Source organism: Zalophus californianus, chromosome 2 (genome assembly GCF_009762305.2).
Source record: "Zalophus californianus isolate mZalCal1 chromosome 2, mZalCal1.pri.v2, whole genome shotgun sequence".
Classification (NCBI taxonomy): Eukaryota; Metazoa; Chordata; class Mammalia; order Carnivora; family Otariidae; genus Zalophus; species Zalophus californianus.
Window position 1 is genome coordinate 153,691,136 of NC_045596.1, and position 25,863 is coordinate 153,716,998.

The window sequence follows — 25,863 nt, forward strand, 5'->3', positions numbered from 1 at the left end:
GATATAAAAAGGTATTCTTGGTCAAACACGTGAGTAGACCCTTACGTTAAATAGGTCCCTGCAGTTTATCTCAATAGAATGCCAAAACCAAGGATTTAAAGAGGTATTTCACTTTAAAGGTGGGCTTCCCCCACCCCCCTTTCCTTCATTTTCTAGCCAGAAAGGTGAAGATCAATGTCAACAATATTCTTAAAATCAGCTTTGCCCAGGCCCAGATATGCTGTGTCCCACCACGGACAGCCCTTGGAAGGGGGTCTTGGCTTCCTCCTGCCCCGCAGGAAGCGTGTAATAGGGCCCGTTTTGACGAGCACAGAAAGAGCAACTACTACCGAACCAACGTCAGATGGGATGGAAGCAGAACAATGAGAGGAGGGATGGGAATGCACAGCATGCTTGCCTGTCTCAGACCTAATGTTATTCTGGCTACAACTTCACTGGGCTCATGTTAAATAGTCTCAAATTCTCACGGGAGAGAGAGAGACTAAGTTTAATAAAACAACAAGAAGGCGTTTCACTTCCTTCAAGGTAGAGATCATAAGCCTGTTGCTCTATTTCCTTCTGTCCCCTTTAAGAAGCGTCTACTACAGTCTGTACAGTAACTTTCTAGTGACCCGATTCCTAAGAGCTGAGCTCTTATTTCAACTCTGAATGAGAGGACAGAGAGAGAAGCTAAAGAGATCAGATACACAAGAGTGCAACAACATTTACAATATTTCAGGCAGTGGGGCGCCTGGCTGGCTCAGTCGTTAAGTGTCTGCCTTGGGCTCAGGTCGGGATCCCAGGGTCCTGGGATGGAGCCCCGCATCGGGCTCCCTGCTCCACGGGAAGCCTGCTTCTCCCTCTCCCGCTCCTCCTGCTTATGTTCCCTCTCTCGCTGTCTCTCTCTCTGTCAAATAAATAAATAAATAAAATCTTTAAAAGATATTTCAGGAAGTGTTTGAGTCTTTTTGGTCTCTGATATCATCCTGCCATTTGAGCTGATGTTGGGCCGCACAAAGTTCTCCAGTGTTTCCGTTCTTATAAATGCCACCAAAGAAAAAGTGACCAGATTAGTTAGGGAGATACAGGTGGCTGTGAAAGATGGTGTTTATTTAATTTGCTAAGATCCCAGGCTGAAATGGGAGGCCACGCAGGCTTTCACTACAGTTGCCAGCTCAACGGGGGCGTGGCCACAAAGACCACCTGCCTCTCTGGGTTCAAAACCTGTCCTCCGAAAGCTGCTGCCAGAGCCCTGATGCCATTCTAAGAATGATTATGAATGATGTGATGGTCGTCACCAAGTGCCATTCTAACCTGACACCCGCACAGCATTTTGCAGGTTGTACAGTCAAAAGGAGTTACCATTACTGCTCTGTGGTTGAGGAAACCAAGGCCTAACAGGTGAAGTGATTTGTCACACAGCCAGTTCACAGGGCAAAATTGAAAGCCATGTTTCCTAACTCCCAGTCCAGGACTGAAGTTTCTTCTGACACTCTGTTCTATGACCCTGCCACCCTCGATGCCTCACCCACTCCCCCCGAAGTCTTACATTCTCCTGCATTCCCACTGGGCTACCCAGGCCCTGAGTTAGCTGTCCTGGGACAGGCCTTGCTTCCTAAGACATGAGCTCATTAAGTCCTCCTTATTAATGGGTCAGTGGGCACTAGGAAGCTAGATGTTTGGTGCCTTCCCAGACAACCTATCTGTTTTCACAAAGTCTACTGGAGTTCAAGACCTGAGGAAGGATTCTAACGGGAATTCAAATCCAAATTCTAGGTGCCTGAGGCCTAATTACCTCACTCTCTCTGGGTAGAAGAGAGCCATGTTCCACACCAGCATGCCTCCCCAGTCGTGGCCGATGAACACGGCTTGAGGGATGCCCTAGAGGACAAAGATGGGAGCTGAATGTGAGTGGGCTGCCGGGTTGGGGTGCTGAGAGCCCTGAGGCCTTGTGCTCCCTGCGGGCCCAAAAAACCCTCAGTGCTGGCAGGGACTCCCCCTCCACTGACCCCACAGTGTCTACTCCAACGTCCACCCTCTTCAAGCCTCCCTTCCCACACATAACGGCCCCACAGAACCTCCACAGCTGACTGATCTTTTATATTTTCTCAGAAGCCTAAGGCCACAGGCTCCAAATTCCCTCTCCCTCTCTACTTCCCCTCAAATTGAAATTTGTTTCACCTCTTTTTTACTTTTTGTCTTAAAGTTAGTATGACTCACCTCCCTGTGCTCCATGTTCATCTTTCATTGAGTGATTATGATTCTACGCCCCACTCTTTTGGGATCTTTCCTCCCTTAACTAACCACTGAAACCTCAAAGTCATCTTTAATCCCTCCCTCTCTACCGGCAGCTTCCTTCCTTCTGCTGCTACCGACAGTGAATGACAGCAGCTCCCTTTTGTGGAGGACCTACTATGTCAAAGGCACTGTGCTAAGTGCCTACACCTCTTGTCTGGAACTCCTCCATAACCTTCTCATGCACAATAGGGAGACAGGCTCACAGTGGTTAGGCGACCTGCCCAAGGCCACATAGATGGTCATCCAGACCCAGGCCTCCCCAGCTTAAAATAGGACTCTCCCCCCCACCCCCTGCTGGCCACATCCTTCGCCACTACCGTGAAAAGTGGCTCCCTGACTCAGCTCCCTGCCACGCGTCTGTCTTCACTGTGTCCAGCTTCTCACAATGATCTAACCCAGTGGCCTCCCTGGCAACCTTCTAAGTCCCTGCATGTTGACTTCTTCCCTGTGACCACTGAGTCCACTGAAACTTCCCTCTTAAAGGCTATTTAATCACTTCTAATAGTCTTTTTTTTCCTCTTGGCTCTCACTCTTCTGACTCTTCTGCGGCATCAGACATTTCCTTTGAAATGTTCTTCCCTGGGCTTCTGTGACACTATGCTTTCTAGACTGTTTTCTCACTTCATGGAGTCTACTCCTTCCTCTTTTGTCACACGGAAGTGCTTCACGGCTCAGTCCTCAGTCCTGTCTGGGGAACTCCTCTGCTCCTATGGTTTCAGCCACCACCTCCAGGTGGAAGACGACCACCTCACCTGCAATGGGCCCAGCTTCCTTCCCCTGCAACCCAGGAATGACGGGACCAGGGAGGGACACCTGGCCCGCCAGCAACCCCACAGGGGCTCTCTTTCAACAGAGGCAGAGACTGTCTCAGCCAGCTAGAAATCTTCTAGATAGGAGGTCACTCTAGAGTCAGAACTGGGGTGGCCACATTGGGCCATGTCCTCTTAGATGTCCCTATCATTCTCAAAAGGTCCAAAGTGAATTCTGTGGGACTGAGAATTTCGAGAGGGCAGGGACCATGACATCTTTGCCTCATTTCCTACAGGGTCTGCCCCCAGGCCTTGCTGCTGAACTGGAAGCCCTCAGTCATCCCAAATTCTCCTCCCAACTCTCATATCCAACGAACAGGCACTAAATCGCTGTTTTCAGATTCTCTCTCAGCTGTCCCTCCACTGTCACTGTCCTGGCTTAACCCTTCTCCCCCTCAGTCCAGGCTGTGTGACCTAACTCAGGGTGGGAGAAGTGTATTACCTAATTGCAATCTCAGTCTTCTGTAAGTAAAAAGCAAAAGTATAGTCTCTGATCACCATCGCTGATCTGCTATTTGTTTGGCATTGCCATTCCAAACAAGGTTACCTGAAGGCACTTGATTCGAGGTATTTCTAAAGGGATGTCAATCTTAAAAAGTTGTAAAATATTAGCCTATAGGATAGTTTCCAAACTTCCTGATGTAAGCAAAGCTCTTTACCCTGACTTAAAGCCAACAGAGGGATCCTGTTCCCTGGAAAATGCTTTCCGTGAAACAAACAAACAAACAAACAAAACCAAAACAAACTTGGCTCTACACTGTTCTCCACACACTTTGCCACCTCTGTGCTTGTAATTCCTCCTGACTACTGACCCTGCCTCCCACGGTCCCAAAGTGGGCCGTTCCTGCCCTCGCCACTCTCCTCGGGGGCTCTAACAGTGGAAACCTTCAAAGGCTGCATCTTTAACTGCCCACCCAAACGGAAGTCTCCAGGGATCAGTTCAAAATAATTACTTACCAACTTATCCAGGAAGGTTGCCATCTCCTAAGAAAGAAAACACACCAAAAATCAGAAATTGTACGCACCCACCTCAGCTGCTTCCAGTTGAGAATTCCTGTGTCTGCTTTGTTAGGGGCTGTACTGTATTCACATGCTCAAGCCCTAACCTCTCCCCTCCAGGACCTTGGAATCTGGCTGTATTTGGAGGTAGGGTCCTTAAAGTTGATCAAGTTAAAATGAGGTCATTAGAGTGGGCCAGGATCCAAGCTGACTAGAGTCCTTATGAGAACAAAAGATTTGGACACAGACCCACAAAGAGGGAAACCCATGTGAAGACACAGGGAACAGGGAGAAATGGCCATCTACAAGCCTCAGATGAAACTGCTGTCACCTTGATCTCGGACTTCCGCCTCTAGAACTGTGAGAGAAGAAATGTCTGTTGTTGAAGCCCCCCAGTCTGTGGTCCTCTGTTATGGTGGCCCGAGCACACTAATACAATGTTCAGTCATTTCCCGAGCTCGTGAGCTCTCTCCCTTCCCTTTCCAGCATCCTCTCAGGAACCAGGTAGACCCCAGGCACACACAGGAAATTTTCCAGGGTCTGTCACTGCACATCCCTAACTGGGCCAGATCCATTGTAAGACAGAAATCGTGGCTTCTTCCTGGGACAAAGAGGGGAAGAAAACTGCTGTGGAGAGGTCTGGCTGCTTTCTTGCCCCAGGACAGCAAGCACCTGCCCCTTGATCTGCAGCACAGACACGGATGCCTGGCCACACTCGTCAGCAAGCATGGGGTCTAGAAAAGGTGTCTAAAATGTGTGGAGGTGTTGGAGATGAGGGTCCTCCAGAATCGGGGCTGGGGCTATCATACTGGGCGAGGTACAAAATGAGCAAGTAGGGGAGTCCTGCTGGGAACGGGGTGGCGGGGAGGGCAGAGCAGAGGTGTGGAGAAAATGAACCAGAGATGTGACAGGCCATTCAGGCCCTCCAGAAAGCCACATTGGCTTCCTGTTTCCCAGCCTCACGCCTCCTGAACGATCGCGTCTCATTTGTCAACACTTCCCCTATTCACCTGAGCCCGTGTGAGAAGCTTCTGCGTGCTGTAATAAAGAAGTCTATGGAGCTGCTCATCTGTGGAGCCCTAGCTTGGCCCTAGGTGTAGTGCGATGCCCCTCACACTCATCACTTCCTTTTCCCTCACGCGGGCCTGCGGGGAGGAAGGGGTAGCTCCACTCTACAGATGAGTAAACTGAGGCTCACACGGGTCAAATGATGTGGCCATGGCCAGGTAGCTAGTAGTGGCAGAACTGGGACTGATTCCAGGTCTGTCTGATTTCGGAAATTCAACATCGGAACATTCAAAGCCATTCTCTTTCACCATGTAGACCAACAGTGTTATTTTAAATCGTTTCCAGTCCCTTGACTCCTCCCCTCGGGCTACCAATTGAGAAGTAATCCTAATTTGCTTTCGATTGCCCAGACCAATGCCTTCACTGGGGGCTGCCGAGATTGCACCATGAGACGCCGAAGACTTAAAAAATATACGTGATTGTATTTCCAACATCTACTCTTGTGTTTCCAAAATGAAAGGCGATTTTCTTCTCCTTCTCTAGGCTGGGCCTATTTCTTGTTCTACATTAAGCAAGGAGATGGAAATTTCAGGACAGTAGGAGGCAGGGAGAAGACACAGGGCTTCCCACAGCCCTTGTATTCACTGCCCTAAGAGCATTAAAAAGTGTTCGGATGTTCCCCCCTCTGGTCTCAGTTCTGCTGGGGAAACCCACCAAATATGGGCACCCTTTTCTGGGGGTGCCAGGGGGGGACACAGAGTTCTGCCTATAACCAGTGCCAGCTTCACAGAGAAAGAATTGTAAAGGTGATTCCTTTTGCTACCCCGGCTCCCCACTGCTCCCCAGTAGAACATGAGAAGGCAAGAGCAGATGACAAGTTCCACTGGTTAAAATACACACCATCTATTATTTTTCCAAGATGTAGATACACAGTATTGATGTAATTACCTAGTTTATTATTTTAGCAGTTTTTATTTTCACCCTTCCCCCGAAAGATAGGGAGAAAATTACCAGATGGTGTCAGGAAGACCTTTCCACCCAAAGATAGGGTGACAATCACTGGATGGTGTCAGGAAGTCTTGTTCTGGACTGAATGTCTTTGTCCCTCAAAATTCACAGGTCAAAGCCCTAATCCCCAGTGTGACTGCATTTGAAGACAGGGTCTTTGCAGAAGTCATTAAGGTTCAATGAGGTCATGAGGGTGGGGTCCCGATCAGATAGGATTAGTGTCCCTTCCTTAGAAGAGACACCAGAGAGTTGCTTTTCACTTTGCAATTAACCACAGAGACTGAAGATTAGCTCAGTGTGATTTCCACATCCTACTGTTAAAAAAGAAAGCCGCTGGCCCAAAATGACATCACTCAGGTGAAGGCCCCAATCAGTAAACCAACACTCAGTACCCAACCTGAGTGCAGTTTTCAGCCCCCCACAAACGTAACCTCTAAGCAGTCAACGTGGGAATTTCCTGGTCAGCACGAGAAAATCACTGAGGGGGCCCCTCCATTCCCCTCAGAAGGGCGACTTTGCCTAAAACAATGGATTCTCTGCTGATCATTCCCTTCTTTCTACTCCCTCTCTACCTTTAAAACCCTTCCCTTTTCTGCAGCCCTTTGGAGCTCCCCTCTATTGCTAGATGGGATGTTGCCCGATTTATGAACTGATTGATAAAACCATTTAGATCTTTACAATTTACTTGCTTGAATTTTCACACTCAGGGCTGGAGGGGTCTAGGAGAACACTAAGTCCATCCATCCACCTGCTGCATCTGATACTTGATGGCATGACCTGAAAAGGTTAAATGACTTACCAAGGTCACACACAATGACGGAGACAACTGGGTGTAAATAAGCCTCCCTACGCTAATGAACTTGAGAAGATACCATTATTGCTACGTTGCATTCCAACACCCCTAATTTGGAATCCTAAGACTATAGACATACAGAGAACAGGTTCATGGTTCCTTAAAGGTACCTACTCTAAAACAAATAACAGCTGTATGATGAACTGGCACACAACGTTAAGGAACTGTGGTTGAGAAAAAAGAGGTTTCAATATATTTGGGGGGATGTAGTTGAGAAAAGGGTTTTTGTGGGCACTGAGGGTAAGCAGTATTATGGATCTTCATTCAGTTTCCTATAATCCTCTATTTCAAGATTACACAGGTTATTTTTTTTTTAAGATTATGCAGGGTATTTTAAATAAAATTTTACACTAAAAGTATTGTGCTAATTTTTCAAATGACAGCTCTACTGAGATATGATTCACATACCATAAAACTCACCCTTGAAAAATGTATAATTCAGAGGATTTTTAGTGTGGTCAGACTGTGAGGTCATCACTGTTACATGGTTAGAGAACATTTCATCACGCCAAAAAGAAACCCTATACCCATTAACAGTGTCTCCTGTTCCCCATTACCCCTAGCCCTTGGCAACCACTAATTTCATTTCTGTCTCTATGGATTGACCTCTTCTGGAAACTTCGTATCAATGCAATTATACAATGTGTGGCCCTTTGGGACTGGCTTATTTTAGCATAAGGTTTGCAAGGTTCATTCATGTTGAAGCATGCACCATGATTCCATGCCTGCTTATGGTGAATAATAGTCCATTGTATGGATATGCCGCACATTTTTAATCCATTTATCACTTGATGAACACTGGGATAGTTTCCACTTTTTGGCTTTTGTGAATAATGCTGCTGTGAACATTCATGTCCCAGTTTTTGGTGGACGTACTTTTTAAAATTCTTTTAGGTGAAGACCTAGTAGCAGACGTACTAATGACTTTAAAGGGTGGAGTTGGAGGACTGGAGCATCACATTTTATCTTGCTTGTCTTAGTAAAAGGACCTTCTTCACAAGGGCAGTTAGGTCAAGTGACCCGATTTATCTGTCTTGAGAACCGATTTCGACAGAAACAAGCAGGGGTCCAGTGAAGGGACCTTAGGGGGATGGGGAGAGGCCCCCCACAGGGTCGCTAGTGAGATCTTGGTAGGATTTTGGCGGGGGCGGGGGGGACATGAGCAAGATCAGAAGTGGCAGAGTGGAAGAAGTAAAGACTTGGACACCGAGGAAGGAAGGACAACCCTAACTGGAAAGTCCGGTTTTATCAAGGCTCCTCTCATGAGTCGCCAAAGCCTGCGTGCGAGCCTGGCTGGAGGGCAGTCCGAGCAGAGCTGTGACTCCTACATGGAGCCTTTTTGTAAATTTAGCATAATTAGCAGCATCGCCAGTTTTTTTTTTTTTAGATTTTTTCAAAACTTATTTATTTGACAGAGAGAGAGAGCACAAGCAGGGCGAGTGGGAGAGGGAGAAGCAGGCTCTGCACTGAGCAGGGAGTCCGACACGGGGCTCGATCCCAGGACCCTCGGATCATGACCGGAGCCGAGGGCAGATGCCCAACGGAGCCACCCAGCCGTCCCTAGCGTCGCCTGTTTTATGGCCAACCAGGACGCTGTTTCTTTCCCTCGGCCCCTCCAGCCTTGGTTTCTGCCCTAGGGCTGATGGAGGCTTGGTACCCAGTCTCCTCACCTCAGCCTTGGCAAGGTCTGAGATGAGGGCCCCTCCCCGATGGTGCTCATGCTTCACTTAGAATAGGAGCACCATTACATCCGCCAAGCCACACACTGACTCCCTCGGTCTGGCCAACAACATCTCTACCAAAATAAGGTGATTTTTTTTTTAATTCTCAGGACAGAAAGGCGAGATGGTGGAGTGGCCACGAGGAGGGACGTGGGAGCTATTTCAGGGTTCAGACTTGGCTCTACCCGCTGCTGAACTCCAGCAATTACTTTACCTCCTCATGACTCAGTTTCCTCTTCTATCAAATGGCTTAGAACAGTAACTGATAGACAGTAAATGTTGGCTATCATTTTTAAAATACCATCTTAACTTTCAGTAAGATTTTTATACCCAAATGCTGTGAAATGCTTTCCTAGGATTTTAAATGAATACCCATACTTCTGTCTTGTATCAGTAAAAACACCAGGATGGAAAAAATGTTACAAATGTTACCCAAAGATCTTTCTTACCTGGCATAACACTTCCATGGAATATTCTTTTATTTCTGCAATTAAAAAGAAATACAGTTAATTCACATGACCGAAAATTACCAACAAACTAAAAGGGCCCCTTTGCCCAAAAATAGATATCTTATTAAATCTTCAGATTGATGTAGTCTACTTGTTTATTTTTGTTTTTGTTGCCTATGCTTTTGGTATCATGTCCATGAAATCATCGCCAAAATCAGTATGTTTTCTTCTAAAAGTTTTAGTTTCAGGTCTTATATGTAAGTCTTTAATCCATTTTGAGTTGATTTTTGGGTATGGTGCAAGGTAAGGGTCCACTTTTATCCTTTTGCATGTGGATATCCAATTTCCCTAGCATCATTTATTGAAGAGACTGTCCTTTCCCTAGTGTATGTCCTAGGCACCTATGTCAAAGATCAGCTGACCATACATGTGTGGATTTATTTCTGGGCTCTCTATTCTGTTCTATTGGCTATATGTCTGCCTTTATACCAATACCACATTGTTTTGATTACTGTGGCTTTGTAATATATTTTGAAATCAGGAAGTGTGAGTCCTTCCAGCTTTGCTCTTTCTAAAGATTGATTTGACTACCTGGGGTCTTTTGTGGGTCCATATTAATTATAGAATTGTTTTTTCTGTTTCTGTAAAAAAAAAAAACATCATTGGGATTTTGATAGGGATTGCACTGAATCATACCAAAGATCACTTTGGGTAGTATGAAAATTTTAACAAAAACAGCAATTCCAGGGGGCAAAAAAGAAAAGAGAAAACAGAAGAAAAAAATTATCAAAGAAATAATTCAAGAAACTTCCAAGAACTAAAAGATAAATGTACCCAGAAAAGTGGATGAAAAGAGACCCACATCGTGGCACAATATCATAAAATTTTATAACACAAGAAGATAAAGATCCTAAAGGTTATTAAGGGTAAGAGAAAAAAAAAAAACAGGCACATAGAAAGCCTCGTGGATCTGAATGGCATGGGATTTTTTAATAGCAACAAGGAAAGATAGAAAATAGTGGGACAACAGCTTCACAGTTTTAAGGGAAAACAATTTGTTACTTAAAATCTATTGCCAAATGTATGAAATTTATACACAAATGATTTGCAATGTGTATGTATGATTCCAAATCATCATGCTTGGCTTTAGAACTCATGTTATATATAATCTTCAGCAATAGTTAACATGTAAATTATTGTTTTCTCTTTTTTTGAAGATTTTATTTATTTATTTTAGCAAGGGGGAGAGAGAGAGAGAGAACTCGAGCACGGGGTGGGTGGAGGCGTAGAGGGAGAGGGAGAATGAGAATCTCAAGCAGACTCTGCGCTGAGCATGGAACCTGACACAGGGCTTGATTTCACAACCCTGAGATCATGACCTTAGCCGAAACCAAGAGTCAGTCGCTCAACCGACTGAGGCACCCAGGCACCCCGTAAATTACTGTTTTCTTAAAAAGTAGTTATAATCAGAGTATGTATAACCATAAGTCCCAGTTCGTCCAGAACAGTTCTGTTTATGTGTGTTATTACTAACAGTGTTTCTTTTACTTTCAATGGTGTTCTAGTATGAATGATAAATTAATTACTAAGTTATCCCTAGGGAATTCAGGGAAGATCATAGTCTAGATGAATGAAAATAGACATTTTAATAATTAAATTGGAAAAAAAAACCCTTCAATGTCTTTCCGAGATGTCTGGACTAGAAGTTTTCTTTTTGTCTAAAAGGTAGACCATGCAAGAGGTAGTAAGCAGCCGCTGAGTCGGTACCATGACATTTAGGGAACAATCATGGCAGCACTCCCTAGTCATGACAGGCTGAACGGCCTCATTGGTGGTCACCTGAGTGATAGTTCATGTCAGCTGGCTTCAAACTCGACAGGCTTGATGTGAACATGGGGAAGCAGCTCAGAGAAGGGTGGTGAGCAGCTGGTTTGGCTCACTGAGCCACTGCTGTCAGCGGCATGGCTGACACTAGGAGGGACAGGGATTCTGCTACATGTCTGACTGCATCACGTTCCTATCTCTACCTGGGGAGCTGAACAGTGTGGGACTTGAGAACCCCTCTGAAACCCATAAAAGCAGTAGACTCCCTCGCCCCAGGAAGGCGCTCATAAACCCACGCATGGACTTGGGTTCATAGGCCCCCAATGCCCATCCTTGGATAGATGCCAAATGCGATCCACAGACACTGGCTTAAGAATCTGGCCTACCAATTACCATACGATCCAGCAACTCCACTTCTGGGTATACACCCCAAAGAACTGAAAGGAGGAACTCAAGCAGATATTTGCACACCCACGTTCACAGAGCATTATTCACATTAACCAGAAGGTGGAGGAAACCCAAATGTCCATCAATGGATGGATGGATAAACAAACCGTGGTCTATACATACAATGAAATACTATTCGGCTTTAAAAAGGAAGAAACTGTGATATATGCTACAACACGAAGGAATCTTGAAGACGTTATGCTAAGTGAAATCAGCCAGTCACTGAAGGATAAATATTGTATGATCCACTTAGAGATGCCTGGAGTAGTCAAATTCATAGATAGAGAGCAGAAGGGTAGTTGCCAGAGGCTAGGGAAGGGAGAACGGGGAATTAGTGCTTAATGGTACAGAGTTCTGCAAGATAGAAAAAGTTCTGTAGCTGGATGGTACTTCCTATACCCTACATCCAGCACGAGACTTCCTCAGGCCACTGGGTTTCTTGTATTCATTCAGAGTATGGGGAGCAGAGACATCTGAGCCCAAAGTGTATAGACAAGGGTCACTGCAGCAGAGGGGAAGGGCAAAGTCAGACCCCCCTCAAGGGCTGTCTGCTCTGACCTGGGACCAGGGGGAGACAGTGCAGTTGGGAGAGCTCAGGCAGTCAGAAGGCATTGACAGCTGTGAGACAGCTAACCTACCAGGAGGAGCAGATGACTCTCCATAGCCTTTCATGTCCAGAGCTAGTACCCGGAAACCTGCCTGAGCCAGAGCAGGGATCTGGAAAACAAACAGTTCGGGAACACTCAAGTGTGGTCTCAACAGTCTTTTGCAGATACTCCTTCTTCGCTTCGCTTCCTTCTATCCACGTTCTTATAAATGGTTCAACTCAAAGTGCCATGTGGCACTATCTGGGATCCTTGCCATGAGGCTGGAATGAGCCCATCTGGATAGGGCTGCCACGGAGAGTGGTAGGGTCTGTGTACTGCATCTAATACTACATCTAAGACAGCACTTTTCCTAGCAAAGACTTTGCAGATTTCTATATTCATTACAAAGACCTCCCAGCAGGTGGCATAAAGTGTCCTGAAGAATCTGTCTTCTTCTAATCTGCAAAGATGCTATGTGGGCTAGCACAGCCCTGAGGCCTGCACCCATCTCTGGCTCCAACACTGCTGAGGTATCATGGTCATCGTTGGAGACAATGCTCCACTATAAGGTTTCAGCTTCTTTTTAAGATAGATAGATAGATAGATAGATAGATAGATAGATAGATAGATAGATAGATAGATTTATTTATTTATTTATTTATTTATTTATTTATTTATTTATTTAAGAGAGAGAGAGAGAGAAAGGGCATGAGAGAGAGTGAGCATGAGCGGGGCGAAGGGCAGAGGGAGAGGGAGAAGTAGGCTTCCCTGCTGAGCAAGGAGCCCAATGCGGGTCTCGATCCCAGGACCCCGGGATCATGACCTGAGCCGAAGGCAGACACTTAACGGCCTGAGCCACCCAGGAGACCCAAGGTTTCAGCTTCTTAACGGCATTCTACACTGGGACACAACATTTAGACCTCCCTCTCCCTTCAACTTGACTGGGGCAGACCTCCCCCTGGTTTCCTTTACCTGGTACCGCCAAGAGAACCAGCTCTCGGGAAATCCATGGCAGAGACACACAGCAGGTCCGGAGCCCAGCTCCACAAAATGCAGACGCACCCCAGGCTGTACAAAAGAGAGGTGAACAGAAAGTGACCACAGCGCCAGGCTGGACAGAACCAGCTCGTCTTCTGCAGACCGCGCTGGGCCATCTCTGGGTACTGCCGGACCTCACAATTTCTCAGCCCAAGACCCCGATGCCAGGAGGAGATGTTCAAGAAGACACAACTGGCCAAACTGCAATAAAACTGGCAGCTTCTATAGGAACATAGGAGGCCTGAAAAGAAGGTTATAATGTTGGAAAAAAAAACCCAAAAAACAAAAGCAAAACAACTTTGCCTTCCTCCCTAAGAGGCCCTAATAGTGTCAGAGTTTCCGGTACTGTCTGACTGGTCTGTCTTCCATATTTTAAACTGGGGCTGATTTTGTGCACAGCATAATATTCATGTTAACATGCAGAATACCAGGATTATTATGTTAAAAATTGTTTCTCTCTTGAATGCAAAATCTTTTCCAAGCTTTGCTACACTTCCGAGTGCTTTCTGGGCTGTGTCAGAGCCTGCTAGAGCTCCATGTCTGTGTTCTCTCCTTGGCACATGACAACATTTTCCAGACCTCCCCCCCACACTTCCTTGCAATGGGTGCAGCCATGGGACCGAGTTCTGGCCAAATGGCCTAGGAGAATGAAGAAATGTGTGCTACATCCTGGGCCCATAGAAACCTCCCACGCGTGGTCCTCCCTCTTTCCCTATCTGCCCCTGCACAGTTTGGGCCTTGGGCGAGGTAGAGCCAGCAGAAAGGAGATGGGCTACTTGATGACTGCATGGAGAGAGCCCACTCCTACCCCACACTGGACTGTCTGGCAAGCAAGGAATAAACCTGATGTTGAGCCACCGGAAGCTTGGGATGGTTTGTTTTAGTACTTAACCTATTCCAATTATTACCATGTGGTCTAAGCACATGAACTAAAGCAATATCCAATCAGAGTGCTCCATTTCCCTCAAAAGTATGTATCTTCAACTTTCTAATGGAGATAAATGGGAAAAATAAGCTTTACGTATGGAAATTCACTTGGAACAATTCTATGTAGCTGCATCTCAGATTACTCCAAGCTCGTGTTCTAAAGCAGAAGTTTCATTCATGATTCCCAGTGAGTTATTCTGCTCAAGAAAACATTAGGCTGACATTTCACAAACTCTTTCATGGTCTACAATCTTATCAGAATATGTCCCACAGTCTTCTCATTAATACTTGGCAAAGGAAGGGATTTAACTTGAAATTCTATTCCTTATATTGAAAAGTGTTGCAGTACTGATGTCCAGGGAAATGATCCTAACCTGCCCCAGATCTAAATGGATCCTAAACTAAGAGTCTCCCTTTTGCTGCTCAGCATATGCATATACTTTCCCATCCTTTAAATGATATGTTAATAAAATTGCCATAAAGCCAGAAACCAGAAAGACCTAACCCAGCTTGGGTGGCATTAGTATTTAGTGGAGATCGATGGAGTAGCGCCCCGCACAGTGGGGCTCGGCTGGGACTCCCCAGAGGTCGCTGCCCCAGGCCTTTAATTTGGGATGAAGACAGACGGGGTGATAAAGCAGTTCTGATCACCCTCCTTCAAGGTCAAATGAGAAAGGTATTGAAACTGACCGGACCTGTGAGCCTCAAGAGGATTATGAGAATAACCCTGTCCATGGGGTTGAATACACCAGGTCACAGCCCAGATCCCAGGCCGAGAGCCCCTCGCTCCTCATTGATACTGGAGACAAGGTCTGAAGGGACCTCATGAAGCATTCACCCCTTCAGGAGCACCCAGGGTTACCGGAGGGGCTGGGTTGACCCTCACAGTAACTTTAGCCCTTTCTTACTACCCAGCTCACACTCATCCTTTCATGCCCACTTCACCATCACCGCTAAACATTCCCCGATGCAGCCTCCACCCTCACAGAGCCCATGCCCAGTGTGCTGGGGCACCACCATCAGACAAGGACCCCATCCTGGGTTGTAACTGCAGGGGCTGGGGATGTGTATCTCACTAGACTGCAAAATTCCTTAAGTCTTAGAAGACACTCCATTCATCTCGGTATTTCTCTCTGTGCCCCGAAAACAACAAATACTCAATAAATCCTTGAGGGGCTGTCCTCCAAGCAGCAGGACTTCCCCTGGGTCTGCAGACCTGCCCCATTCGTGCCACCAGCTCTCCTCTTCATTAGCTACAGTTTATGGAGCACGGAGGTGCCAGGTACGATGCCCCATGGTCTACATACAGTATTTCAATGACAGTTGACCCTTGCACAATGTGGGGATAAGGGGCACTGACCCCCACCCGCATAGTCAAAAATAGCATATAACTTTTGACTCCTCTCAAAACTTAACTCCTACTAGCTTCCTAGTGACTGGAAGCCTTACCAATAGCAGTTGATGAACACCTATTTTGCATTATGTATATTATATACTATAATCTTATAAAGTGAGATAAGAGAAAAGAAAATGTTCTTAAGAAAACCCTAAGGAAGAGAAAATACATCTATAGCACTGTACCGTACAAAATCCTCAGATAAGTGGACCCACACTGTTCAAACCCATATTGTTCAAGGGTCAAGTGTAATCCATACATGACCACTGAAGGGAGGTATTAGCATCACCTCATCATAAAGCTGTGTACACTGAGATTCGGAGTGATAAAAAAAAGTACCTAAATTTGCAAACTTAGTGCCGAAGCCAGGATTCACATTGGTTCTATCTGGCCCAAAGCAACTGTCCCATCTTGTTTGCTTATAAGCTGACCCGTAGCTCTAGGTCTCTTCCCATTTAAATGGGACCAATGACAAATGAATCCATGAAGACATCCTAACACCCTGCTCTGTATCCTGGCTGGCTCGGGAGTCGGGGCCACTCTGCACATGGCCTTGGCCTTGCTGTAGCCCTGACCACAGCTGTTTTAATGACTAATTCTGTCTCTTTATCCTCACTACGGGTTCCTTGAGGATGGGTCTGTCTTGTTCCTCACTGCATCCCTTGTATCTGGCCCATGGCTGACACCAAGGCAGGGCTTGATAAATACCTGTTGGATGAAAACAGGTTCTCCCCAGATCACCCAGGCCAGACACAGATGCACGTTAGCACCCCCGGGCTACTCAAGGCCCCGTGTGACCTGTTTTTCCATGGGAGCCTGACCACATCTGTACACTGCTTTGTATATCCTAAGGCATGATCCATGTCTTGTGATTTTGGAGGAATGATTATATGGAGAAATGTTATTTCCCTATGAACAGCGGATGTTCAGCTACCCTTGATATTTAACAAATGTCTCTGCAGGCCATTGTAGGTGGGCTGGTCAGGGAGGACTCGGCTGACTGGGAGGGAGTGCTCACATACCTTTATCGGCACGTATCCGTGGCTTGTATCGCTCAGATTGCACGGGACTGACAGAGGGGCTGTGGCTCCGAGAAGCTGGAAGGAAAAGGGGACAGGAAGAGAGGGAGCAGCCTCCTTCTGTGAGAAGTTCTCACACAGAGTTTCCCAAAGTCCAGAGTGCTGGCTCCAGGCACCCGTGTCAGGGGCTCCTGAGTCCTCCAGGGGACTGCCCAGCCCCGTCCCTCTCCTGCAAGCACAGAGTTGTACTCATCTCCTCCTCTGTTTCAGTTCAGTGCAGCCCATGACCGGGTCCTTCGGACAGAAGAGCGTGGCCTGTCAGGCTGACCCCTTAAAATCCCCACGCCATTCTCTACATTCTCTACTGCACCCCCCCCCCCCGCCCCGCTTCCAGCTGAGAGCCTGGTGTGACTGGGGAGAACACAGCGGGGAAAGACGGTGGGTCCTCTGTCAAACCCAGGTCCTTGAATGGCTGCATGAAGCAAAGCCCCTGGCCACCACCACCTGAACTTAACATCAGCAGGAAAGAAATACCACCTGCTCTAAAACGCTGAGCTTTCGTACTTCAAGGACTACAATCCTTCTCTATGGCAGTTCCTCAGGTGGTCACCCAGGCTCACGTTGGATACCACCAGGAATGCCAAGTTCACACAGCAGCCATCCCATCACTGTATGGCTCCGCTGAGGGGTCTCTCCTTCACGCTGGCCAAAATCAGATTCTCTGGGCCTTTGGATTCGTCTGCTCCAGCTGCCATTACCATGTGCCACAGACTGGGTGACTGACACAACAGACATTTATGTCTCTCAGTTCTAGAAGCTGGGAGTCCAACACCTTGGTTGGTTCAGGCTTGGCTCCTCCTGAGTCCTCTCTTTGGCTTTGCACCTCCGCCCTGGGCCCTCACATGGTCTTTAAGGGGCTTCTTTACCTATTCATGTCAGGTTTCTTGAGACGGAAATGACAAAGGACAGGATGCTGACACATGTAAGTGAACTTATTCACAGGAAGAGACATATTAGCGACTCCTACTGCTAGATCACTCATCTTTAGTCCCAAATGTGCGACCTAAGGAAGAAGTGGCTCCGACCTCGAAAGTGGGAGAAGTAAACCACGAAATTTATCTTCCTTTTTTAAACATGGAAGAGTCTGCCTGGGTGTCCTCAGCGGGGGAACCAGAAGGCAAGCCCCCTATCTCCATCGCACCTGGAGAGGACTCAAGGTGTGGTGGGAGGGATGGGCAGCTGGGTGCCCTCTGATGGCAATGAGCCTTGCCTGGCCTGAGGGAGCCAAGACCCTGACCAAGGACCAGGGTCCCTTGGGGCCCTTCTGCTGAGGTATCCCTGGCTTCACAGGGGATGTGCTACTCTTTCCAGGGGTGAGGGCCGAGCGGGGAGCAGGGAACTCCCTGAACCGGTCGCCCTCTCACCTGCTGTGTCTCCTGCAGCCCTAACACAGAGAAGGGGCAGGAAACCCGACCCAGCGCAGCCCAGAGAGTTACCTGCACCCCAGTTACTTTCTCCAGTTCTGCCAGAGCTGTGTCTGTGTCACGGACGAGGATGGTGACCATCCCCAAGTCACGGGCCGGCTTCAGATTAGTCCCGACGTCATCCAAGAACACAACCTGAATCCAAATAGCAGAGACACTAGCATCACTTTAATTCAAAGCAAAACTCATCCATGAGGGACAGCATCGGAAAGACACACATTAAAACATGAATAGTGGTTATTTTATGACGACAAGGTGAAGAATTATGTTTTCCTCCACATATTTGTTTACCCTTAAAATTAAAAATATTGAATTACATCAGCATACCCATAAACACGCAGAGATGTACAGATTCCCACAGACACTTGTGGGTTTCAGCCTGAATTCTGAAACTTAAGAAAATTAAGGAAGGATATAAAGTTACAGGGTGATATTAAAATTCATCTAGGAAATCAGCATGTATGAATAGATTTAAAAAAATCTGGAAAAGAACTGTAATAAGGGCAGATACTAAAACAAATTTTGAAGCTACAAAAGGTAAAATAAAAAAAAAGTGGGGAGCTAGAAGAGATATAGACGATATTAAATGAAATAGAAGAGAGTCGAGGAATGAACCCAAATATAAATGACAATTTGTGTTGTTCACCTCGTGAGGAAAAATAGTACTTAAAAGATTATATAATTATTTTAACTGTTTGGGGGAAAACAGTGGATGCTTCCTTCACATCTTCGCCCAAAATAAATTCTGAATGGATCAAATATTTAAATTTTAAAATAAAAAAATCTTTAAAGTTGTTGAAGAAAGCATAAGTGCATTATCATCTTGGATTAGGGCAGGCCCAGACTTCTAAGCAGCTCATCCAACCCAAAAGCCAGAAATGAGAAGACATTTATTTATAGGTACACTCAAATTCAGAGCACTATTACAAGGCTTGATCCAGGGGTTGAAAGGGGCAGGAGCAAAGTTTAAGAGGAAGAGGAAGGGTTCTGGGATTGAGCCTGGTAAGGATTCCCTGTGAGGAAGTTCAGGGTTTCATCTGATCAGCTTGTGGATGAGGTGGGGCCAACAAGGAAGGGTCAAAAACATCAGGGAAAGGTATTTAATCTTGGTCTAACTGCCTTTTTGAAAATTAGAGGTGGGGAATACAAGGGAAACAGAATTTTAGAATAGATACTTAGAGACAGTATGAAGACAGAATTTAGGGGTTCCTAGAGGAGATGGCTCTAATATTGGAGCCCACTTCCGCTCACCCTTTGGTAGGGTGACCGTGACCCTTATGAGCCTTGTGGTCTTGGGAAAATCTCCCAGGGTCTATATTTCTTTATAGGCAAACTGAGGCAGCTGATCTAGCAGTTTTGACAATACCTGTTTTGACCTATAAAAGCCACAGAGAGGGGCCACATGCCCATCTCTTGTAGAATGTTCTAGACTGAAGGGACAGGTAAAGTCCTTCAGAAGTCCTGGCCTGGGATAATGGGAACCTGCCACTGGACCTAGAATCAAACCACCAGGCCCCAGATGTCCTCCATCTGCTCACTCCTTCTCAATTTTTCTTATTTGCAATATCTCTAGAACATTCTTTTTCACTAAAGGAAGTGTCTACATACCTCACTGGGGCTGGCCTCCATGGTGTCCAGCACGAATCTGTAGATCTGTGGATCAGGCTTGGCCATTCTGATCCTGCACGACTCTATCAGGAAGTCGAAGTGCGGCCTCAGCTGACACAGCAGCTGGGCCAGGCTGCCCCTCTTAGCACTGTCATCCAGCCAGTTGTTGGTGAGGATGCAGGTTGTATATCCTGAGTGAGAAGTCACCAGTGACCAGACCAGATACAGAACTTTGCTCCAAGAAGCTCAGGGTAACCCCACAGGGAACCCCAAAGAAGGGGCCCCGCAGGGTTCTTCTTTGCATCAATCTCTTGATGCCCAGCTTCTAAACTGACAGATGGTACAAGAATCATCTTTACCCATAAGCACCTCCTGGCACAGAGACAGGAGAGTAAGCAAACCGGGTACATGAAGGGCTTTCAGAAGCACTGATAGAAAACACTACATCCCTTAATTCCTTGCAATTGTAGAGCAAGAGGTTGTGATCTTCATCAGCTCATGTGATCCCCACCACTTCTGGAATAGGCAGAACAGATCTTACCAGATGAGCAAACAGAAGCTCAGACAAATGTGAAGCTTCCCAGAGCCACACAGTGAAGGCAGAACTGGGCCAGGCCCAGAATCCTGCCTTTGGACTGCCCCTCCAGTGCTCCTTCCAAGTCTATCTTACTGAAAGCTCTGCTCGACTATCTTTCAAAATTCTTGCCTTGGCTGTAGGAGACTGCATTCCCCTTTCAAAACTAGAGGAATGTCAGCAGAAATGGCATTATCCCCGGCTTTCTCTCCCTAACCAAGAAGGGCAAGAAGCAGGGGGTGCTGGAAACAAGGCACTGATGAGTCAGTGGTGAGACCCTTTCCATGGAACATGAGTGAGAAACATGGACATGGGATGGCTTAGCCGTGACCAGGTAAGTCTGCTGAGAAGTGGATAGAATGATTTCGAATATACCTGTGAAGAAGAGCTGGGCTCCAAAACTACATAAATCCCTACTGGATGAACATGATCTCATGTCCCAGACCATTGGACACCATCTGAATTCATGTCAGCCAGCTCAGAGCTCAGTCACTTTGACATTCAGAGGCTGAGACAATCACAGTTGCTTAAAAGGCCTTGATTTTCAATCACTGTGACAAGAGGTTGGGTCATTCTGGTCACTACTAGTGTCACTGGAGGGAGAGAACTTTGCTCACAAGGCAGTCTCTGGCACACATTGCTTTATTAAATAAAGTGCTTTCATTTCTTTCCCCCAGCTATTCTGATAGTGCTATTTTTTTTGCCATTTGATAAAACTTACTTTAGGGCTGTATTTTTAAGAATGGCTTTCCGTCAAGGTCCAGCAGATCTGTGCTCTCGGAACACATACAGATGTATTCTGACCTAACCCTCCCAAGGGCTCTCGTGTGGTTGGTTCAGAGAATGGCAAGTATTGGATCCTTACCCTTCTTTCTGAGGGCAAGAGCTGCCTGAAGCATGGGGTGGTTGATCTTTCTTGCTGCAGCCACCTTGCCAAAGATCTGACTTACAGAGAAATTCTCAGGGAGGCGGATTCCAGAGTCCTCAGAACACTTCCTGCAGTCTTCTTCCATGAGTGGCACCCACTGTAAGAGTGAATTGATGACAGGCAATCAATAGGTACCATCCTTTGGAAAGCTTTTGGCAGCATTTACTAAATCCGACCGTATGCATTCTGAGCCAGCAATCCCGCTCCTAGACCCACACTCAATGGAAATGTCTACATATGTTCACCAAAAAAGACATGTTTGTGTATGCACTTGCAGCAGCATTATTTCCAAGAGCCCCCAAACTACAAGCTACACAAATGCCCCTGTTTATGGGCTGAATGGGGTTCCCCCAAAATTCGTGTTGAAGTCTTAAGCCCTCACACCTCAGAAAGTGATTGTCCTTGAAGGTAGGGTCTTTAAAGAGGTGATTAAGGTAAAATGAGGTCATGAGTGGGCCCTAATCTAATCTGACTGGTGTCCTTGTAAGAACAGGAGATGAGGACACACATACACACACACACAGAGGAAAGACTGCAAAGACACAGAAGATGGCCACTACAAGACAAGAAGAGAGACCTCAGAAAAAAACCAACCCTGCCAATACTTTGATCTTGGGCTTCTAGGCTCCAGAGCTATGAGAAAATAAATTTCTATTGTTTAAACCACCCAGTCTGTGGTATTTTGTTATGGCGGCCCTGGGTAACTAATAACACTTGTTAGCAGCAGAATGGATTGTGATATGTTTACACACTATCATAGCAACACTATTTGTAATAGTTCAAACTGAAAACTACCCAAACCCCAATAGCAGAATGATAGAGAGCTCAAAAATAAACCCATGCATACATATATGGTCAATTAATCTATGACAAAGAAACCAAGAATATACAATGGGGAAAGGACAATCTCTTCAATAAATGGTGTTGGGAAATCTGGACAGCCACATGCAAAACAATGAAACTTGACCGCTTCACCATACACAAAAATCAGCTGAAAATGGATGAAAGACTTCAACACAAGACCTGACACCATAAAATCCCTAAAAGAAAACGTAGGTAGTAAGTTCCTTGACATAGGTTTTGGTGATGATTTTTTGAATCTGACAACAAAAGCAAAGCAACAAAAGCAAAAATAAACTATTAGGACTACATCAAAATAAAAAGATTCTGCACAGCGATGGAAGCCATCAACAAAACAAAAAGGCAACCTACTGAACGGGAGAAGATATTTGCAAATGATATATCCGATAAGGGGCTGATATCCAAAATATATAAAGAACTCATACAACCCAATGGCAAAAAAAAAGCAAACAACCTGACTAAAAAATGTACGGAAGACCTGAAAAGACATTTTTTCCAAAGAAGACATATAGGTGGCCAACAGACACGTGAAAAGATGAAAACATGACTAATCGTCAGGGAAATGGAAATCAAAACCACCGTGAGGTATCACCTCACACCTATTAGAAAGGCTATTATCAAAAAGACAAGAAATAACAAATGTTGGTGAAGACGTAGGGAAAAGGGAACACTCGCACACTGTTGGTGGGAATGTAAATTGGTGCAGCCACTAGGGAAAACAGTTTGGAGGTTCCTCAAAAAATTAAAACTAGAACTACCCTATGATCCAGCAATTCCACTTTGGTATTTATCCAAAGAAAACAACACTAACTCGAAAAGATATCTGCACCCCCCCACCATGTTCACTGCAGCATTATTTATAATAGCCAAGATGTGGAAACAACCTAGGTGCCCATCAATGGATGAATGAGTGGATAAAGAAAATGTTGTATATAACTTTAATGGAATATTATTCAGCCATAAAAAAGAACAAAATCTTGCCATTTGTGACAATCTAGATGAACATCGAAGGCATTATGCCAAGTGAAATAAGTCTGACAGAGAAAGACAAATACTGCCTGATCTCTCTTATATGTGGAAATTAAATTAAAAACGGAAACAAAAACAAAAAACACAAAAAAAGCCAAACTCATAGATACAGAGAATGTGGTCGCCAGAGGCAGGTGGTGGAGGACGGGGTGGGAGAAATGGGTGAAGGGGGCCAAAAGATAAAAAGAAAAAAAAAAAGATACAAATGCCAAAACTGATGCAAGATAAAATATAAAATGTGAGTAGACTAAAACCGTTAATGAGATTGGAAAAATAATGGAAGTCTTCACCTTTCCATAAAAATAATACAACTCTTGCAGCCTTAGACTGTTACACAAGTAAAAAAAAAAAAAAAAAAAAAAAAAAATATATATATATATATATATAGTTAAGTGGGAGAGTTACATAAGTAGATTTGCATTTTAGGGAGGTCATCCCAGAAACAGCGAGGAGGATTGGAGGAAGGGAGAATAATTAGAAGAGACTTTTCACAAGTTCTCACCATCACTATCCACCTACCAGCATTAGTGGCCAAGAACTCTATCTTCCCTTCTGTTGCCATGGATAATGGTCCATTGCTCTTATCAAAGCTCACCCCTCCAACCAGATTCCATCCCTGTCTGTTTCAAGGACATGGCTCCAGTGGGTCTCCCTTCCTTATTCCTTTATCAGCAATCCCCCTCCCTACGGGATCATCGCCATCAGCATGCAAGCATATTGTTATCATAAAGAAAACCTCTTTCTTGACCGTATCCCCTCCTTCTACTGCCCCATTTTTCTACCCCACTTCGTATCAAAACTTCACATAGTCTTCAAACTGTTTCTCTCATTCTTTCTTGAACATAGTCTGATCAGGCTTTTCACCTCTACATTCCACATTCCACCTTCTCTCGTCAAGGTTATCAGTGACCTCCACGTTGTGTTGTTGTATCTAATGGGCACTTGCCAGCCTCCATTTTGCCTGACTCATCAGCTGCATCAGCACGGATGGCCACTCTCTTCATCTGAAACTTAATAAATCCTTGGCTTTCAGGACTCCACACCCTCCTAATTTTTCTCTTATCGGTGGAGATTCATTCTCCATCTCTCACTCCTGGGCCCCCTCATCAACCTGACCTTTAATACTAGAGTACCTGGGATTCTGGGTTCTCCATTTATACTCCCTTTCTCAGTGATCACACTGAGTCCAATGGCATTAAAAATGCCATCTATATGCTGTGTGTGTGTGTGTGTGTGTGTGTGTGTGTGTGTGTGTGTGTGTATTCAGCCTGGACATCTTCCTTCAACTCTGGGTTTGTATATGCAACTGCCTCTCGCACGCTCTATTTGGAGATCAATAGGCATTTCAAATTAAAATACCCCAAATCGGGCACCTGATTTCCCAGCCCCAGAGCAGCGAACAGCAACTGATAACTGTCAGTTGGTTCTGGTCAGAAACCTTCGTTATCCTTCATTCCTCTCTCATACTCATACTCAATCTATCAGGAAAGCCTATGGAATCTACTGTCATGGATCACTTTTTACCACTTCCACCAATATTACCTTAGTCCAAGCTACCACCATCTCTCACCCAGATCTTCCAATAGCTTCCTTAATTAGTCTATAATGATCCTTGCCCTTTTGGTCTATTTATGCAGCAGCAAGAATGAGGTTTTAAAAATATCAGTCAGGAGCTGGATTTGAGGCTTGCCTTTCCATCTCCTTGTCTGGCTGCCTCTCAAATAAACCTTTTCCTTGGGATGCATGGGTGGCTCAGTGGGTTGAGCATCTGCCTTTGGCTTGGGTCATGATCCCAGGGTCTTGGGATTGAGTCCTGCATGGGGCTCCTTGCTCAGCAGGAAGCCTGCTTCTCCCACTGCCTGCTACTCCCCCTGCTTGTGCTTGCTTGTGCTTGCTCGTGCGTGCGCTCTCTCTCTCCCCCTGACAAATAAATAAATAAAATAAAAAAAAAAACTTTTCCTTGCTGCAAATATATATACATAATGTCACTTCACTGCTCCAAACCTCCCAATGCCTTTCCATCTCAGGGTGAAAAAAAAAATGGATAAACAGATCAGAGTATCTTCATACAATGGAATATCATGCAGCAATGAGAATAAAACTATCTATGCCTGCACACAATGACATCTATGATTCTCACAAATACAATGTTGAGGAAAAGATGCCAGATACAAAAGATTTATCGGTGTGGTTCCATTCGCATAAAGTACAAAATAGATAAAAGTGATCTCTAAGGTTGGAAGTCAAGATGGTTAGTTACTCTTGGAGGGGTGGTGTTAGAAGGTGCATAAGTGGGGTGCCCATGGTGCTGATTATGTTTTATGTCTTAATCTGGGTGCCGGTGACATGGGTGCATTCAGTTTGTGTGAAAATTCATTAAACTGTATACTTTGTGTACTTTTCTGTTTGTATCGTATACACAAGTGAGAAAAAATTTCTCACCCAGGTGCCCATATACACAAATGAAAAATTAAAAGACATTCATTTTTAAGATATGATTTCTGAAGACAAATTGAACCTAAGTAGCCTTTGTCATAATATATAGTTGGCCCTTGAATAATGTGGGGGTTGAGAGCCCTAACCCCCACATTGTTGAAAATCCACATATAATTTTTGACTCCCCAAAAGCTTAACTATTAATAGCCTACTGTTGACCAGAAGCCTTACCGATCAGAGTTAATATATATTTTATATGTTATATGTATTATACACTGTGTTCTCATAATAAAGTAAGCCAGAGAAAAGAAAATGTTATTAAGAAAATCAAATGGAAGAGGAAAATGCATTTACAGCACTGTATGTGCATTTATTGAAAAAAAAAATCCATGGATAGGTGGACCTGTGAGTTCAAATTCATGTTGTTCAAGGATCAACTGCAATTTGCTATTTCAGACCTCATCTGCTAACCATTCAAGTTACCTAGAAGCTACACATACGGACGAAAGAAGTCAGAATGGGTGCAGGGTTTTCATAGCAATTACTAGAATTTCACTCTATAATCCTATGTTCATTGAAAA

General features: G+C 45.3%; 1 protein-coding gene across 2 annotated transcripts in view; it reads right to left on the reverse strand.

The window, feature by feature from the left end:
• The window catches only part of EPHX2 (epoxide hydrolase 2), a 66,042-nt gene that overhangs the window by 24,537 nt on the left and 15,642 nt on the right, over positions 1 to 25,863 (reverse strand). Inside the window, exons 3-11 of one of the 2 annotated variants that reach the window (XM_027598796.2) lie at positions 20,894 to 21,053; positions 19,455 to 19,537; positions 17,859 to 17,981; positions 16,366 to 16,440; positions 12,955 to 13,050; positions 12,034 to 12,112; positions 9,125 to 9,159; positions 4,044 to 4,070; positions 1,775 to 1,860 (exon numbers count right to left, since the gene is read on the reverse strand). In XM_027598796.2, the coding sequence (XP_027454597.1) occupies positions 1,775 to 1,860; positions 4,044 to 4,070; positions 9,125 to 9,159; positions 12,034 to 12,112; positions 12,955 to 13,050; positions 16,366 to 16,440; positions 17,859 to 17,981; positions 19,455 to 19,537; positions 20,894 to 21,053 (764 nt within the window). Of the gene's footprint in view, positions 1 to 1,774; positions 1,861 to 4,043; positions 4,071 to 9,124; positions 9,160 to 12,033; positions 12,113 to 12,954; positions 13,051 to 16,365; positions 16,441 to 17,858; positions 17,982 to 19,454; positions 19,646 to 20,893; positions 21,054 to 25,863 lie in introns of both variants that reach the window. The other variant, XM_027598795.2, reaches the window with a different exon arrangement.